Genomic DNA, 19028 nt, shown 5'->3' on the forward strand with positions numbered 1-19028 from the left:
TCAATGTTCATAAGGGAGATTGGCCTGAAATTCTCTTTCTTTGTTGGGTCTTTGTGATGTTTAGGACTCACACTGACTGACTTCATAGAATGAGTTTGGTAATGTTCCTTCTGTTTCTATTTTGTGGAATAGTTTGAAGAGTATTGGTGTTGAAGGTCTGGTAGAATTCTGCACTGAAACCATCTGGCCCTGGCCTTTTTTTGGATAGGAGACTTTTGATGACTGCTTCTATTTTCTTAGGGGATATAGGACTATTTATTTGCCTGATCTTGACAAACAAAATGACAGCCTAAAGACTAGGAAAAGATCTTCACCAACCCTATATCCAACAGAGGATTAATATACAGAAATATAAAGAACTTAAAAAATTAGACACCAACAAACCAAATAACCCAATTAAAAAATGGGGTACAGAGCTAAGCAGAGAATTCTCAACCAAGGAATATTGAATGGCAGAGAAACACTTAAATAAATGCTCAACATCCTTAGTCATCAGATAAATGCAAATCAAAACAGCTCTGAGATTCTATCTTACACAGATCAGAATGGCTAAGATAAAAAACTCAAGTGACAACACATGCTGGAGGGAATGTGGAGAAAAGAGAACCCTCCTCTATTGCTCGTGGAAGTGCAAACTTGCACAACCACTTTGGAATTCAATCTCGCGCTTTCTCAGAGAACTGGGAATAACACTACCTCAAGATCCAGCTATACCACTCCTGGGCATGTTGCCAAAAGATGCCCCACCATTCAATAAGGACATTTGTTTTACTATGTTCATAGCAGTTTTATTTATAATGGCCAGAATCTGGAAACAACCTAGATGTTCCTCAGTGAAGGAATGAATACAGAAATTGTGGTCCATCTACACAACGGAATACTACTCAGCTTTTAAAAACAAGGAAATCATGAAATTTGCAGGCAAATAGATGGAACTAGAAAAAATTATCCTGAGTGAGGTAGCCCAGAAACAGAAAGACAGGCATGGTATACATTCACTTATAAGTGGATATTAGCCATATAATATAGGATAGCCATCTACAGACCTAAAGAAGCTAAACACAAAGGAGGACCCATTCAGAATGGCAAATAGAATAGACACCAGAGTGGTGCAAGAGAAGAAACAGGATGGGAGCCTACTATAGAGCATCCTCTGAAAGGCTCCACCCAACAGAGGATTGAAGCAGATGCTGAGACCCATTGCCTAACTTTGGACAGAGCACAGGGAGTATTATGGAAGAAGGGAGAGGAAGGGATAGAGAGACGACATGGAGGGCACAGGAGCCCCACAAAGAGAACAACAAAGTTAAAGGATCTGAGCCCAGGGGGTCATGCAGAGACTGATGCATCAACCAAGGACCATGCATGGAGAGGACCTAGACCCCCTGCTCAGATGTGGCCAGTTGGCACATGTAGATCTCTGAGTAAGGGGCCCCTCTATCATGAACTCAATTGCCTGCTCTTTGATCACTCATCCCTGGTGATGCGACCTTGCCAGGCCACAAAGGCAAAGGATCTGGTCAGTCCTGATGAGACTTAACAAGCTATGGACAGATGGCAATGGTGTAGAACTTCCCCTTTCAGTGCACTAGGGAAAGAGAATAGGGGGGAAGAGGTAGGGAGGGTGGGACTGCGGGAAGTTGAGTGAGGGGGCTTCAGTCAGTATATCTAATGAATAATTTGTGAAAAAATTAAAATTAAAATAAACAATACATTTTAATTTTAAAATTTCTTGAAGAAGCATGATAGTGCATGGAGGAAGGGATGAGAGAGAAAAGGGGCTTACCTAGCTCTCTCCATCCCCTTTACAAATTTGCAGGGAGATGCAGGCTAGTAATGAAACTCCTGTTCACAGCCAGCCCCAGGAGTGAAAAACCAGAGCAGGATCCCAAGAAAAACTTCTTTCCTACAGTGCCCTCTACATGTCGGATGTAGCATTGCATCCCTGGTAAAGAAATAGCACTGCCTTGAGCAGGAAAAGATGGATTGATTCCACTAATGACCTGCACACCCCTACTCTGACCAGAGAATACAGAAGACTCTCAGAATGACTGTCAGAGCTGTCTATTGCACAGTCCCCTACCTCATCAGTTCCTTATTTCCTCAGCTGGCTATTCCATGAATACTGTACAAATTCTGAGCCTGCCCCTCGCTGATCTGCACACGGCACTATGTCCCCTCCTCCTCTAAAAGCATTGTTTTGCTTCCTGGTCTGTTCTTGTCTCTATGCTTAGGTGTCAGCATGTGTTAACTCAACTAACCTTGGGTAGAGGAAGTATAAATAAGCCTGTTTCGTAGGCATGGACACTAAGATTCCCAGGGCTGAGGCAAACTGCATGAGTTTCTCAGTTCTTACAAAAGGAGCTGAATCCATGATCTTTCTCCTCGCTCCCCTAAGCATCCACACTTTTAGAGCTGACAGTCAGGAAGGGTCATGTTGTGCACGCCAAACCACAAAATGCTTCTCATGACCACTTCACTCCAGAGTCTTTTTGTTTCCGTGTACATCCATGATTCCAGCTGGAATCTGCCAGCTTCTAGCTCCAGTGTAGTGTGGCTCCAAGAAGCTGCTTGGAGGCCATTGTCTCTGAGGCCCAGTATGAGTGTTAGAGTGTTTCAGGGGGGTTAGAAGACAAAATTTGAATCATTTATGTTCTAAGATATCCCAAAAGACATCCCCAAAGGGTTGCATGCTGAATAAAAACTCAAAGTGAGCAAAGTTGCCCGCTGTCTGCAAGAAGCATCCTGACTGCATTGCTGACTTCTGTGAAACAATGTCTAGGCATCTTCAGTCAGTTGGCTTGCATTTCCTGGGTTCTGAAGAGAGCAAAGCTTCTTTTAAAGCTGACAGGCATTTTTATATCTTCTAGAGAGTCCATATCCCCCCAAGACGATTTCCCATAACCACAATGGAGTCAACTTAGGTGGAGAAACAGAAGGAACAGAGAGAAAGTGGGAAGCAGGCAGATCAGAAGTCTGGGCAGTGAGACAAGGCAGGTGCTGCACCAAGGCCTGGCCATGTCCACCTCCAAGCGGCCTCCCTGAGCTCTGCACCTCACTCCTTCTGCCTCTTTCCTAGATTGCCTTGGACTGCACAGATCAATCATGAGCCACAGCATCAGCAGAGAGAACCAGCTAAACCCACTTCTGGAGTCTGCAAAACTGCACTCACAGGGCTTCAGTGACCCTGGGAGAGCCTCTTGTGGCTAGCCACGGGTCCCAAATATATGGCAGTACAAGCTAAGCTGATGCTTTGGTATCCCCTTCCCTCTGCTACTCCTGGACCCCAGCCCTGGCCCTGCCATGTCAGTCCATAAAATTGTCTCCATTCTCTCAAAGAATGAACTCGGGCTAGATCCTAAGGCTCATCTGGCTGTGAAACCACCATCCCTTGAGGAGCTCTCACGGGTTGGCTCCCTTCCTAAATATAAAATTTCCAAATGGGAGGACTCCAGAAGTTGACTCAACTGGTAAACTTCTTGCCTTGAAAGCACAAAGATGAAGGTTCAAACCCCGAAACCCAGGTCTTATAAAAAGAATCAGGCATTGCAGTTTGTGGGGAAGCAGAAGCAGATGGGACCCTTGGGCTTAGTGGCCAGCCAGCCTAAACTACTTTTATTTATTTTGTGTGTGAGAGAGAGAGAGAACCAGGCCAGTGAGAGACATTGTCACCAGGAAAAGAAAAATAAAAAAAGGATTCCACCTGAGGATGACACCCAACATTAGCCTCTGGTCTTCAGATGCAGATGTACCTAAACGCACACAGCCAATGGAGTGGCCAGCTCCCTTAAATGCCCTACTCTCCACTTAGCTCCATCTTCTACATGCCCCGTGATACCACTGGGTCACTCACGAGTCAGGTGCATTCAGTGTGAGACACAAAAACCCCCACAAAATATAGATTCACTCTGCCTGAAGATGCTGCTCTCCCAAGGGCGGGAGGTCCTCATGGGAGGGTGGAAGGGGCATTAGAGTATATCTTAGCGCAGTTCAAATCCCGAACCACGTTTGAGATATGACGTCATGAACAAGCTACTCGACTTCTCTGTGCCTCAGTTTCCTCCTGACACAATAATGTAACCCACCGTGTACAGTTGTCGTGGAAAGAAATCTTAAACACTCATAGAGAGCCTGGCCAAGGTGAGTACCCAGAAAAGGCTACTTATTACTGGCTGTGTAGAAGGTTGTCTGACCTGCAGTAATTAACTAAGGAGGAATCAATGAGGATAATGAATAAGTACCTCAGAAGAGAATAATTTAAATACCAGAGCTCTAAGAGAGGCCTTTAGGGAAACTTATGAAGTCCTTCAGCATTCTCCAAAAATGACCCTCTTTCTGCTCGGTCTGTGATGATCCAATATGGGAAGTCTACCCTAACATGGTATCATACCATCTTGCTAAGAACTTCTACCAGAAACAGAAAAAAAAAACAAAAAAAACAAACAAACTTGTCTTTGTCTCTCCTAAAAATATAAAAATGAAAAGAAAGTGCAGTTAACTGTAACAAAATATTGCTAAACAGAAGATAAAATTAATATGCTTTAGTACAGAGTTTAGTTTTTATTTGAAAGATAAGGTGGTCTGCTCCAATATAAGGAGAGTCATGAAGAGCTAAACATTGACCAAACAGAACTCCTGCCCACATAGGTGATCCAAAGCTTACAGCACAAAAACAAAATATTCTGTGCTCAAAGAGATGGCCCAAGCCAGAGAAAACTCAAGCAGACTCTTAAGCCTTTGTGTATGTGTATATGTGTGTATGTGTGTGCGCGTGAGTGTGTCTGTGTGTGTAAATATGTGTGCGCATGCATGTGTGTGTGTGAGTGTGTGTGTGTGTGTGTGTGTGTGTGTGTGTGTGTGTGTGTGTATAGGCTTGAGGCTGATATTAGTTGTCTTCCTCAGCCACTCTTCATTTTATTTTTTGAGACAGGGTCTCTCACTAACCCTGGAATTCAATTAGACTAGACTGGTTGGCCTGCAGGACTGCAGGGTCCTCCCCTCTCTGCCTCGTGTGCTGGGATCCCAGGTCTCTGCCCACCACGCCTGGCTTTAGCATAGGCTCTGGGAATAAAACTCAGGTGCTCATGCTTGCACAGAAATCACTTTACTCATGGAGCCATCTCCCGGCCCAATTTTTTTTTTTGTTGTTGTTGTTTGATGAATAAGTGTTTATTGTGCAGAACAATGGGCTGAGCATACAACAGTAAGTAAACAGGCAGAAAAGGAAAAAAAAAAAAGGCCAACCCTTTAGGCTGACAGTTCAGTTTGGGGAGGGGAGGCGGGAGAGGCACTCTAAGGCACAGACATGCTCAGTGAGTAGGTGAGAAATGCACTGCAGAAAGGAGACACCAGGATGTCTGTGTGAGAAAGTGGCAGCTAGAAAAACTGGAAGTCTTGATACTGTCAGTCAAGCACTGCAGACAGAGGGAACAGCACGAGGAAAGGAACAGCCACGAGGACAACACAGAAGACAGAAGTGTTCCCAGAGCCTGGCAGGCCATTAGTTATCATCTTGGTTCATGGGAGCATGGTGGCTCTTGGCAGAAGCAGCCAGATATTGCCTGCAGGAGAGGAAGGGTGGGAGCCGAAGGGCAGCCGTCTGTGCAGGGTTCACTGCCGTGGTGGTAGGAGATAGCTGAGATCCAAGTGAGTCTGATGGTCGAGAAGGGTGTTCTGGGGATAGGTTTGAGGGTGCCAAGAAAGAAGTTGGGCTGATGCAGACAGCTTGTGTCTAAACCATGCCGGGCTCAGGCCTGGGGACTGGGACATTCCTTCAAACTGAGAACTGCTGCCCAAAGAAGCCAGGGCTCCATGAAGTGGGCACAGTGCCCACCACACAGGAACATAGGAATATACTAACTGCATGCTGCAGTGGGGCCCCTGTGCACAAGGGCACGTGTGCACATGAGATCACCCCAACAGGCCCCCACTAAGACATGAGGGAAACTGAGTCATGAGATGTAATTAAGAAAAAAAAAATCACATCGAGTAAGTAGCAAAATTAAGAAAAGAAGCTGCGACTGTCCCGCATGAACCACTTTCATCCTTCACATTGGCCAAACAGGTGTTTTCCCTCTGTGTGTCTGTACTATAGAGAGGTGGCTGTAGGGTCCCCTAATTCCAGAAGTCTGTGTTGTGAAATCAGGGCTGACCCCATGGTTGTAGATCTTGGCCTTTCCAAAGGTGAAGTTAGGCCTTGGGAAACTTTCTTCTGAGAGCCACCATTCCTACCATGGGCTAAAAGGGCTCTCCAGATCTTTTAACTCAAAAACTTGTATGGAATATTATCATTTCAAGAACAGCCCAGCAGGACCAAGGGATCCTTCGAGAGACCTTTCAAAGAAAAGTTGCAAAAAAAAAAAAAAAAAAAGAGAGAAAAGTTGTGTTGTCATCTATGAGAAGCCCTGCCAAGATTCCCTGAGACCAGCCTGGGTCATACAGGCTTCACCAACAGCTCACCTTATAAAAGAAGAAACTGAGATTCACCATGTTTTCGAAACACGTCCAAGCTTGACTGGCTCCTCTTTCTGCAGTGTGGCTTCAGGCACAGTGCTTATACTCTCTGGGCTTAGAAAGTTATTCTACCACTAGCATGCCCTGTTATCAGCTCTGAAAAGTTGGGTTGCGGATACCTACAAATGCTTAAAAACAGCCAATATTTTTGTTTCTTTCCTTTTTTATCATCACCCTCACCCTCTGTGTATACTATTATGGCACCTGCTCATAGAGCTATAGAATCTCATTTAATATTCAAAACAAGTGTGATAGAAGGAAGTAATATAGAAATGAATGAATGAATACATATCTGTCCAGGGAAAGTGCTGGAATGCAGAAGAGAGAAAAGGAGCATGAACTATGCTTCAGCCAAGGGTTTGAGGACAGAGGGAGCTGGTGGGTACATAAGAAATGAAGCTAAGTCACCATAGCCACCTAAGCTGCTGCTCTGCTACCGTTTCCCTTTACTTCCCCTGTTTGCATGTCACTGCATGGTGATGCTGGTAGGAATGTCGGTGCATCATAATTGATCCATAAATGGACCTCACAGCACAAGTTATCCACCTCAAACCCCAGGGACCCTTTATAACCTTTTTTAATTTACAACTCATTTGAGAACTCATCACAGACAACAAACCTAATAAATCACAGGTTGAAAGGACTCCAGACAGAAGAGTGTGTGACCTCCTGTGTGGTGGGTGGCAGCAGCTGAACCTTTCAGACAATCATAGCAACTGTCACCAGGGAGACAGCTGCAGGAAGGGCTGGAGTCATCGTGGTGACTCCAGCCGGGCTCAGTGGGGCCTGGGGAGAAGCATACCTCTGGTCATGTACTGACTGCCGCTCTTTGGTTGGTGTTGGGTTTTGTCTCAGCTTCCCCGAGAGACGTCATCTGGGCCGTCACCGCTTTGTGTACCCCTCCACAGATGAGATGACAAAGGCCCAGAGACAATCCACCTCCTGCGGAACAGATCACCTAGGATTCAAACCAGGGCACTCTCATGGAGGTCACACTACTAACCATGGTACATTTTGGTCCCAGGTTCAACAAGCCCATTTCACAGGGCTGAAAACTGAGACTGAGTAATATATGTAGATGAGTGGGTGATAAGCAAGGACCACACACATGCACACGTACACACTCTCATACTCATTCACATGTACCAAGGTGGTTCTTCCCTTGCCTGGACTGAAGTTCCTCAGGCTCTTGCATCTGGAAATTACATATGGGAAACTCTGATCACATATTGGCCAGAGGCAGAAGTGTGAGGCAGGAATGCATTACTCCCCCACCGCAAAGCTCTTCTTCTTAGAATCCTGTGTATACTTCATGAAAACATGAAGACTCCAGACAGGCAGTCAGGAGGCCCAGCCCCAGTCATTTTGTTTGGCAAATAGATCAATAGATCACTGGCTTCCTTATCCAGCATCTACTTACACCCCTGCCTTCTCCTTTATAAGGCTAAAAGACTTTGAATATATTCAACCTAGCATACCTTTTATAGGAAAGAACTGATAAATACCATGGTGAGGAGAAAAAAAAGGAGGAAGTCAATATGACTGAGTTCAGCTTACAGAGGCCAGAGGTTGACTTCAGATACCTTCCTCTGCCTATGGACATGCCACCCTGCACATGCCCAGTCTCATCTGATATCTCTGGTCACTCTCAACTTTGTTTTTTGAGACGAAGTCTCAAAGCTCATTGAACCCGGAGCTTTCCATTTCGTCAAGACTGGCTGGCCAGCAATCCCCGGAAGCCCTGCTGCCTCTGCCAACTCAAGACTGTGCTTACAGGCACATGCAGACACACCCACGTCACTATGCGCATCCCTTGCGGGACACCCGTGGAAACGTTAGAGAAATCTATGGGAACGCATGTGACAGTCTATTTGGAAAGACGCGTGTGTAGTTCCTGTGAGAACAGCTGCAGGAGATCTGTAGAAACTTCTGTGGGAAAGCCTGCTGAATGTCTGTGAGAAGAGTTACTGGAAATAGGGCTCGGGAGTTGGTCAGAGGGGTTTGCTATGAGCACGAGTGTGAGCTCAGATCCCCACCACCCACGTGGAGACCCAGGTGAGGTAGTGCAAGCCTGTGAGGAGGCACAGACAGGAATATTGCTGAGACTTGCTAGCTACCTAGTCCGGTCAAACTGATAGCCTCCAGGTTCAATGATAGGCCCTGTTTCAAAACGAGAGTGATGGAGGAAGACACAACATCAACCTCTGGCCTCCATGTCACACACACACACACACACACACAGAGAGAGAGAGAGAGAGAGAGAGAGAGAGAGAGAGAATACTTATGGGAACACCTATGAAAAGTTCTGTGAGAATAACTGTGAAAATACCTGTTATAACACCTGTGAGAATCCACGTGGGTGTTTATGAAATACCTTGAACACACATGAAATGACTTTGAGACACCCCTTTGGGCTGCCTGTAGGAATGCTTCCTGGAACACACAGGAGAGTGCATGTGTGGTTACCCGTGGAAAACTGATCTCCCTGAGATGAACACTATGGGTTTGATCACAAAGAAACAATGTGGCAGTCCATCAAGCTAAATCTTAATAACCTCAGCTGAAATGTTTTTCAAAGTACATCTTACTATTTTCCCAAGAAGGACTTCAAAAAGCCCAAGTACTGCACCCATAAGATGCCTAATACTAAGCAAATACAGCTTCCTGGTGAGTTCCCTGACTAGCTTAGCAGGAACATGTAGCCTAAATGGCTAAATGAGCTAAGACAATAGCAGGTTGTTGAATAAAAGCCAAGTCAATGTTGGAGGACATCTGCCAAAAATGGCAATCAGGGGGCTTAGAGCAACCCATCATGAGCCACGTTTCCTTTTAGACTAACGAGGCTATTCCTGGTTTGTGACAATAAAACCATGTTATCTGCATAGAAAAGACCTCTAGTTTCCTGTTCCCCACAGCAAATAGTTATTCATTCAGCTCATCCAAAACCCTCTCAAGCCATAAAACTCCCATTAAAGGGGGCAGGGACCGGAGGGCTGTGCTGAGGTTGAAACTGTTTTCTGGTTCCTGGAGACTCTGCTCCTACCCATCCTGCCTCACACTGTGCTAAGGCACAGGCTCTGCACGAGCACCTGTGCCTGGGTGGGGACTAACCCAGCTTCTGCAGCTGAGCCCATGATCACTTTCTCTCCGTTAAGGCAAAGGCCAAAATTAGTAATGGCTGTTGCAATTCTTATATTGTTCCTGACAAATTTTTGCACAAGTAGTTTGAATACAAAAAGGTCAGTCATGTGGAATAGACGTGCCTGAAACACAGGAGCTCCTCATACAAAATATCAGCCTGCAAAATCTAGACAGGTGACTTAGTTGGAATGTCAAGTATCCCACTGAGTCTGTCATTTGGAGAGCAATTATAGTGGAGGATGGAAAAATAGTCCTTTACAAAGGGGATTAATTAGCAGGGTGTGGTGGCAGTCAACTTTAATCCCAGCACTCAAGAAGCAGAGGCAGGCGGATCTCTGTGAGCTCAAGCAAATCCAAGACAGCCAGGGCTCTTTACACAGAGAAACCCTGTCTCAAAAACCAACAAACAAAACACAGGGTAACACAGAGAAGCCCTGTCTCAAAAAACCAAAAACCAAAAACCAAAAACAAAACAAAAAAAAAAAAAAAGGGATTATCGACACTTGGGGCTTATCCATGCAGGATCATGCTATAGGCTTGAAAACAGTGGACAACCTTGCTACTCAACACTGGGAATTTGGCAGGTACAAGTCAAGTCATGCTCTAAGTGCAAACTGCACATCAGATTGCAAATTTATCACTAAAATAGATGGTGAACATTCCACGCACAATTTCAGATGGATAGCCAGCAAGATGACTCAGAGAGCAAAGGTACTTCCTGCCTTGAGATGCAAACCTTAACATTGACTTTGGTTCCCTAGAGTCCACATGAAGGTGGAGGGAGAGAACCAACTCCACAAAGCTGTCCTCTGCCCTCCATACACATGCATAGTGCACATGGGTGAACACACATAAACACACACACATTCAATGTTAATAATTAATTTTAATGTAAAAATCACATTGATTATACACTGAAATACTAATATTTGGATCTTTTATGTAAATAGAATACAGTGGGTAATCCCTTATACGATGTCTCTATTACTACACTATAACAGAATTTCTGAGACTAAGTATTTATAAAGAAGAGGCTTTGGGGCTCAATGGTTTGGAAACACAAACTCCATGTTTGAGATACTCCATCTTTTTGGCCTCAGCTGAAGGCCGTCAGATTAGTGTATATGATGAATGCAATGTGAAAGACAGAGTGAGAGAGAAAGGGAGACTAGCACACGACAAGAGAGAAAGCAAGAATGCAAAACAAGAGAACCAAGCTAATTTTATGTCCATCTGTTCTCATGGTACCTAATGCAGTCCTGAGAAGCAAGCATTAGCCCCTCTAAAGAACCTAATCCCACTATACTACACCTCTTGTATTATATTAGGGACCACATTTTCAGCACATGAACCTTTGGGAGACAAACCAGGTCCAAACCACAGAGTCCAAACTGATGCCATCTTTTTTTGTTTTGCTCTTGTTGTTTGTTTTAACTTTTGTTTAAGGACTAGAGATCTGAAAATTGCTTGCTTGCACACTGTTGCAGCCACAACCTCAAAAGAATAAAATAAAATAGCTAGGAATAGACCTAACCAAGGAAGTGGAAGACTTCTATAATAAAAACCAAGAAAGAAATTGAAGAAAACATTGTAAAAAAAAAATCCCGCAAGCATATGGCTGAACAGAATATTATTGTGACATGGCTATGTTTCTAAGAAAAATCTACAGCTGCAAAGCAATCACCACCAAAATTCCAATGGTAATCTTCACAGAACTAGAGAAAAAAGTGCCAAATTTACATGGAACCACAAAAGACCCCAAAGAGTCAAAGCTATCCTGAGTAAAAGAAGCAATGTTGAGCTATCACAATACCTGTTTTCAAATCCTACTGCAGAGTCAGAGGAACGAAAACATCAGGGCAGTAGAGCAAAACAGATATGCAGAGAAAGAAAGAAAGAAAGAAAGAAAGAAAGGAAGGAAGGAAGGAAGGAAGGAAGGAAGGAAGGAAAGAAGGAAAGAAGGAAAGAAAGAAAGAAAGAAAGAAAGAAAGAAAGAAAGAAAGAAAGAAAGAAAGAAAGAAAGAAAGAAAGAAAAAGAGGCAGAAATAAGCCCAGACATCTATAGCCATATGCTTCCTAACAAAGATGCTAAAAACATATGTTAGAGAAAAGATGGCCTCTGTAACAGTGCCACTAGGGAAAACGGATATCCACAAGCAGATGAAGCCAGATCTGTATCTCTGGCTGTTCTAGTTTTCCTTCTGTTGCTGTGATAAAACACTCTGACCAAAAGCCACTTAGGGAGGAAAGGGTTTATTTGGCTTATACTTTGAGGTCACTGTCCGTGACAGAGATAAGTCAACATAAGAACTTAAACAAGAACTTAAAGCAGAAACCATAAGGCAATGCTGACTGCTGATTGTTCACAGGCTCATGGTTACTGAGCTTTCTTATACAGCACAGGACTACTTGCCTGGGGAATGGTGCCACAGACTCATCTGATACAGGTAATCCCTCAACCGAGACTCCTTATCCAAGGACACTAGTCTGAGTCAAGCTGACAGTTAAAACTATCTAGGACACTCACCCACTCTAAAAATCAGCGCCAAACTGACCAAAGACTTCAGCATTGGATCTGAAGCTTTGAAACTACTTCAAGATATAGGCAGAGGCAATGAATTTCTGAAAAATCCTTCAGTAGCTCAGGAAACAATTTCAATAACTGACAAATGGGATTACATGAAATTCAGAGGATTGCATAGAATAGAAAACAACTGACGGAGTGAAGAAAAAGCCAACATAATGGAAGAAAGTCTATTTACAGGGGACTAATATCCAAAATATATAAAGAACTCAAAACTTAAATGCCAACCATATAAATTCTCCTTCTAGTAAATAGACATATTAAGTGAACAGGTAATTTTCAAAAGTAGAAATAGCCAGTAAGCAAATAAAAGAATGTTCAATGTCTTATCCCAAAATGATATGCAAATCAAAACTATGCTTCACTCAAGTCAAACCTACCTCACCTGAACTAGAATGGCTATCATCAAGAAAACAAAAATAAGAAAGAAGGAACCTCTCTACACTTCGATGGGTGTGTAAAGTAGTAAAGCCATTACGAAAATCAGTATGGAGTTTACTCAAACACCCAAAAATAGATACAGGGAATCTACCATATACCACTGCACAATACCAATACCTGTGTAACCACGACTACCATGGCTCCATCCACAACAGGAAAGATACCCAATCAGCGTGTACGGCCATCAGTGGATGAATGGGTGAAGAAAATGTGATGAGCTACACAGAGTGGAATGTAATTTTGTCATGCAGCAGAATGAAACTGTGCCATTCACAGGAAAATGGATATAACTGGAGATCACCATGTTAAATGAAATAAGCCAGATCAGATAAAGATAACATGCTTCCTTCATCCATACAATCTAGATTTCAAGTATAAAGTGGACCATCTCAGGAAAGGTAGGAGGCAGGAGGAGGGACAAATGGGTGGTGGAGAAAGGGTGAATATAATCAAATTACATTGTATATATGTATGAAAATACCCTGAAAGATACCAGCAGTGGTGGTGCACACTTTTAATCCCAGCACTCAGAAGGCAAAGTCAGGCAAATCTTCGAGTTTGAGGCCAGCCTGGTTTACAGAGTGATTTCCAGGACAGCCAGGACTACACACACACACACACACACACATTGAAAGAAAAATTTTTACAAAAGTATATAGCAATTAAAAGCACACCATGGCTTAGAAGAATATACTGTATTCTTTAAAACCTCTGGAAATAAATTCTAAATTTTTTTTCATAAAATGTCACATATGACCTGTTTCTATTAGTTCAATTCAGCTTTTGCACATTATATGTATTTCAAGTATCCTGTCATACACCACAAAGATAAACAATTTTGATTTTTTAAATTATTAAATAAATTCTTTAATTCATTTAGATACAATAGACCAGCCTACAGGGATGGCAAGAGAGAAGGTAGAAGTCACGTGTTCCTGTACCTGGATGAACGCAACCTGCCCCACCCAGCTGCACATTTCCCTCCGTGAGTTAGTGGGTCCCCTTTGCTTAGCTCCTGCAGTGAGAGTTTGATCACTTGCAGAGCTCAGGCTGAGGCAACCTGCCTCCCAGCACACACACCCAAGCAGATTGGATCTACTTGTGGCAGGTCAGCGTGCCTCTCTCTACCTTCAGTCCAGCCAGTGGGAGAGCACCTGCCTGCAACACTGCCCACAGCACAGTCCTGCCAGCGGTAATACTCAGGCGGCTTTGGCTCCTCTCCTTCCTGGGCCACTGTGAAGTGCCTCTCCCTGCTTTGTTCTGTAGTTTTATCACTAGTGAAGTCAATTCAAACATAGAGCAGGCCTGAGGTGCAAAGTCAGGTGAGTCTCACAAGTAACCTTAACCCCCCTGACTGGAAAACAGCAATATGCAACTTGGAGGTATCTCTTGGAAAATCCCAGAATACAGGAAGACAAACATCAAAGGAAGCAATTGACAAACACAATCATTTAACTAAGGACTCCCCCAAGGAATAAACAAAAGAGGGCAGCTTCATAGCTGGAACCAATGGAGCACGCTATGTATGATTTCCATGTCTAGGAAAGCCCACCCTTTACACTGCTTGAAGCAGTGCCTCAAACCACTTCTCGTTTGGAGCTGCCCAGTTCATGAAAAACTATCGGCTCAAATAAACTCTTTGTGGTCCACTGTGCCTCCATGTATCTTTCAACATCATGGAGGTCATACTGGGCATCTATTTATTACCTGTTTGTTGTCCCTCTATCCTCAAGGGCAACTCCCTGAGAGCAGGGACCTTATCTTTTTCTCACTGTGATTATCTCTTTCTTTGCTCACTTTTCTGTCTGGCACATCACCCTGGGTGCTTTAAAAATATCTGTTGAGTGTATAAATGAACAGATGGTTCAGATCTACCTTGTCATCAAGTTCTTCATAAGCACCTCTCAACTCCTCTCACACCTATGAAAGCAGAAAGACTGTACCTCGTGCAACTCACACACCCCTGCTTCAGGCCTCTTTCCTGCTCTTGCCACCACACGCCTGCCCATTCTTCAGTTCTTCAACTTCCTGCTTTGGAAGGTCAGGAAGGCACTGGAGAGAGAGAGTGGGGCTTCAGAACTGAGCATGCAAGTCCATCTCATCTCTCGCCTAACTTCAGGGCCATCCCAGAAGGTAGGAGCAGAAAGATGGCTCAGTTGGTAAAGTGCTTGTCTTATAAGTATGAGGAGTTCATTCCGCAGACCCACATACAAAGCCATGCATGGTGGTATGCACTTGTGACCCCAGCACTGGGGAAGCAGAGGCAGGTGGACCCCTGCAGCTCACTGGCCAGCCAGCCCAGCCTACTCAGCAAGCTCCATAAGCCAGTGAGAGACATTGTAGAGGACAGAGATTGAGGAATACATCCGAAGTTTATTTCTGACCTCCGTAGGCTGACACACATGCATTCAGGCACACATGCACACCAAAAGACAAAGGGGAAAGAACCAGAAGCTTGGCTGCTTTACAACAAAATGGGGTTAAGACACTGCCCTGCACAGGGCTGGCTTATTGCTTGTGTGTATTTAGATAAGATTAAGTGAGACAGCTGGGAGGGACTACAAATGATGGTACTTTCTTCCCTTCCCTCTCCGGCTCTTCAAAGCTTTCCTTGATCTAACAGCCACGTCGTAGCCTTTTACTCTTCTGTCAATTTAAAAAAAAAGAAAAGTCAGAGGGAGAGTTACCCAAGAAGGATGGCATTTATTGACTCTAGCTGCAAGGATTAGGCTAGTAATAAATACTCGGGGGATCGCTTATACGTGTGAGTGATAAAAGGCCTCCGGTCCAGAGGGCAAGACTGTGGCTGAGAGATGACAGTCTGGAGGAAGACCCAGCATCCAGGTCCACACAACATCTCATTTCAAAAAGTGCTTGCCATGCAAGCATGGAGACCTGAGCTCAGACCCTCAGAACCCAGGTAAAAAGCTGGAGGCACATATCTGCAATCTCCACTTTGTAACGGCAGAAACAGGAGGACACCAGAGACTTGCTGGCTTGCCAATCTAACCAAATCAATGAGCTCCAGGTTCATTGAGAGGCCCTGTCTGAAAAACACCAGACATGGACCTCTGACCTCCACATGTATACACATCAATACGCACACCCATGCACACACACGCACACACACACACACACACACACACACACACACAAATGGTCTTTTCATTCTTTTTTTATTTTGTTTGTTTGGTTTGATTTTTGGAGACAGGGTCCCTCCATGCAGTCCTGACTGTTCTGGAATTCACTATGTAGACCAGGCCACCCTGAAGCTCAGGGAGATTCCTCTGCCTCTGCCTCCCCAAGTGTGTGCCCCCAGCCTGGCTAGGACGTGGGTTTTAGAGGCAGGTTAGCCCAGCACTCTCTGCTGGTATTCTGTGCAGCTTCACTGCTTCTACTCAACCTCTCAGGCATGTCCCTTCAGCTGTAAAAATGGTGTTAATGACTTCTAAGTGTTAGGCCTATCATGTGAATTAAAGAACAGTGAGTGCTTGCATGGCCTGGCAGGAAGAACATGTTCTTTGCCTCTCTTCATCTCTCTTTTGTTACCTCTGCTACTTTTAAATGGGAAGCCCTGTCTTTCCCCATGACTCCCTCTGGCAAGATGCCCCCCTGAATAAAAAGCATCTTTGGGCAACGAGTGAAGGAAATATTGTACTGAACAGAGGAGGCACTACTGGACTATTGGCTGAGAGTGAATTTAGAGGCTGTTGAAACAAACTTATTTTCTTTCTGGGCATTTTCTTGTTCTGCATTGCTGTGTGCCCGGTACTGCATTGTTCTCAGAGACTCCCATTTTTTTGTTTTGGGGGGCACAGCTACGCGTGGCTGTACACAGATGTGTGTGCATGTGGAACCCCAGGGCTGATGTCAGGAATCATCCTCGATGGCTCTTACAGCCTTTTAATTGAGGGGACTTTCATGACCACACCCAAAGCTCACTAACACATTTAGTCTCACTAGGCAGCTTGTTCTGAGGGTGCCCTGTTTCTCGGCTTGCCAAGGCTGGTATCACAAGTGGATGGCCACACCTACCCAGCATCTACAGGAGTTCTGGAGATCTGGACTTGAATCCCTACCCGTGGGCAGCAAGTGCTTTAACCACTGAGCCACCTCCACAGTCCGCTTAGCTCTTTTTAAATAAATAAATTTGTCTTTCAAAAAGTTTTTTGTGAAGTCTCAAGTATTTGAAACAGCCCACTTCACTTGAATGGAGCTTGTCCACCTTTATTAGTCTTCAAAGAAAGCATTCACTTCCAAAGGAAATCAGTATTCTGCACTTGCTTCTCCTGCTCTTTGTTCCCAGTTCCTGTAAGCATTCCATCAGAACTTGAGGCAGTTGTAAAGAAGCTGTTTCTTTTTAAAATGCAAGCACCACTGAAAATTCTAAATGTACATGCTGCTTTATGCATTTGGCTTGTTTCCGCTCTTGTAAAGTTTTAAGTACCAAAAACAAAGCAGGTATAACTTTATGCAAAGTCAAAAATTAGAAGATGCACTCCCTGTGGCTTTGTTTAAGCATTTAAGTGACTAACTTGTTAGATCAAGTTTAAACTAAACACTACAGAGTTTCTTATTAGTACAAGTCTATGGATTGTTCTGAGTACTGACCAGTGGCTTCAAATGCATGGGTTATTTTTTTTTTTGTGAATTTCCCCGTCATGAACCCCAATCCCACTCATCCCTTCATTTCCACCCTCCACCCTTGCAACCTCTCCCCCAAAAGAAAACAAAAAGAGGGCTGGAGAGAGGCTCAGAGGTTAAGAGCACTGGCTGCTCTTCCAGAGGACCTGAGTTCAATTCCCAGCAACCACATGGTGTGGCTCACAACCATCTAGAATGAGACCTGGTGCCCTCCTCTGGCATGCAGGTGCACATGCAGACAGAACACTGTATACATAATAAATATATAAATAAGTCTTTAAAAAGAAAAAGAAAAACTTCCCCCTGTAGAAGCTGCAGTGTGTCACAATGTGTATTCTTTTGTCCAAACATCTTTACCTGCAAACGTTTGCTACAATGAGTCCTTGACCTGGTTTGAGGCCTCTGGCTTCTGCTACGTTATCAATACCGGATCTTCACTGGGACTCCTCTTGGATATCCTGTTGTTGCCCAGGATCATGGAGATCCTGCAACTTCGGATCAGCAGGACAAGTTCCTTCAAGTACTCCAGCAGCTCACAGATGGGGCAGGTGTTGCAGTGGGCCAACTCAAAGCCCTGGATCTGGTGATAGCTGAGCTGGTCGGCGTTCCAGCTCTCCCTCGCCCACAGCACCAGTCCAGCTCTCCAGCACTGCCCGGTTAACTCACCCAAGTGCCAAAAGCAGCAAGGGTCAAGGGCTACTCTCAGGCTCTCACACCCTTGGGGCCACCACACCCACCTGCCGTAGAGGCTTGTGGGGAGGGATGGAGAGTCAAAGGCATGTTTTAATTGTGAAATAGAAGGAAAGAAAATGCATCTTCAAACATGTGTTATGAACTCTCCCATCACAAACACTTTGATTTCTGTATTGTAGGGTCTCTGTTCTATAATTTTGTATTGCATATGGACTTCCTTAAGATTTGGGTTTTGTTGTTTTTCTTTTCTTTTTTACATTATATGTGAATGGGTGCATCTAAGTATGGGCACAGGGGTGCAGTACTGTCAAAAACCAGAAGAGGGCATCGATCCCCTGGAGCTGAAGTTCACATGGTTAGCCACCATGTGGGTGATAGAAGCCAAACTCAAATCCTCGGCAAAAACAGTACTCTTCATGCTGAGCCTTCTCCACGGCCCCTGGATTTTTTTATGTGGTTTTTTTTTTTAATAGTTCTCTAAAATGATAGCAAAAAAGAAATGAGATCATTCCCTTGAAACTGAAAACGTTGTTTGGAGGCAGTGTCCAGGTTTTACTGGTGTCTGTTAGCTGCTGAACTCTGTATTAGGCAATAGCATAGAGAAGCAACCTGGGTATGTTTCCAATCTTTTCCTTTCATTTCATAATGAGCAATGAAAATGTGCATAGCACGATTGTGCTTTAATTAGATCAAGATGCATGAATTAAACTGTTGTGTAAGCAAACTGTCCATTTGTCCAACTCACTGTGTTAACACACCTTTCTTCGACCCACGTGAGACACTAACCTAAAGCCAAGATGAGGATAGAGAAGCGAAATGCCAATCAAGTTTTCATGCTGAAAAAGTAAATATATGTGAGTACCAGACTGGTTCTGGCTCTGAGGAAAGCCCCAGGATCCATTCAGAGAATCAGACATGTGGCTCGGCTGCCTTCAGAGCCGGAGCTGACTTCCCATAAACCGCTTGTACTTCTGACTCACTAACGCTCTCATTCTGCTCTCGCCCCTCCCGC

The 19028-nt window shown here is 44.3% G+C and overlaps 1 protein-coding gene across 1 annotated transcript in view; it reads left to right on the forward strand.

Annotated features, from left to right (window-relative positions):
• The window catches only part of Isx (intestine specific homeobox), a 176713-nt gene that overhangs the window by 136858 nt on the left and 20827 nt on the right, over positions 1–19028 (forward strand). The window contains exon 3 of the mRNA XM_060363328.1: positions 17796–17921. Within this exon, the coding sequence (XP_060219311.1) occupies positions 17796–17921 (126 nt within the window). The remainder of the gene's footprint in view (positions 1–17795; positions 17922–19028) is intronic.

Source organism: Meriones unguiculatus, chromosome 10, assembly GCF_030254825.1.
Source record: "Meriones unguiculatus strain TT.TT164.6M chromosome 10, Bangor_MerUng_6.1, whole genome shotgun sequence".
Lineage (NCBI taxonomy): Eukaryota > Metazoa > Chordata > Mammalia > Rodentia > Muridae > Meriones > Meriones unguiculatus.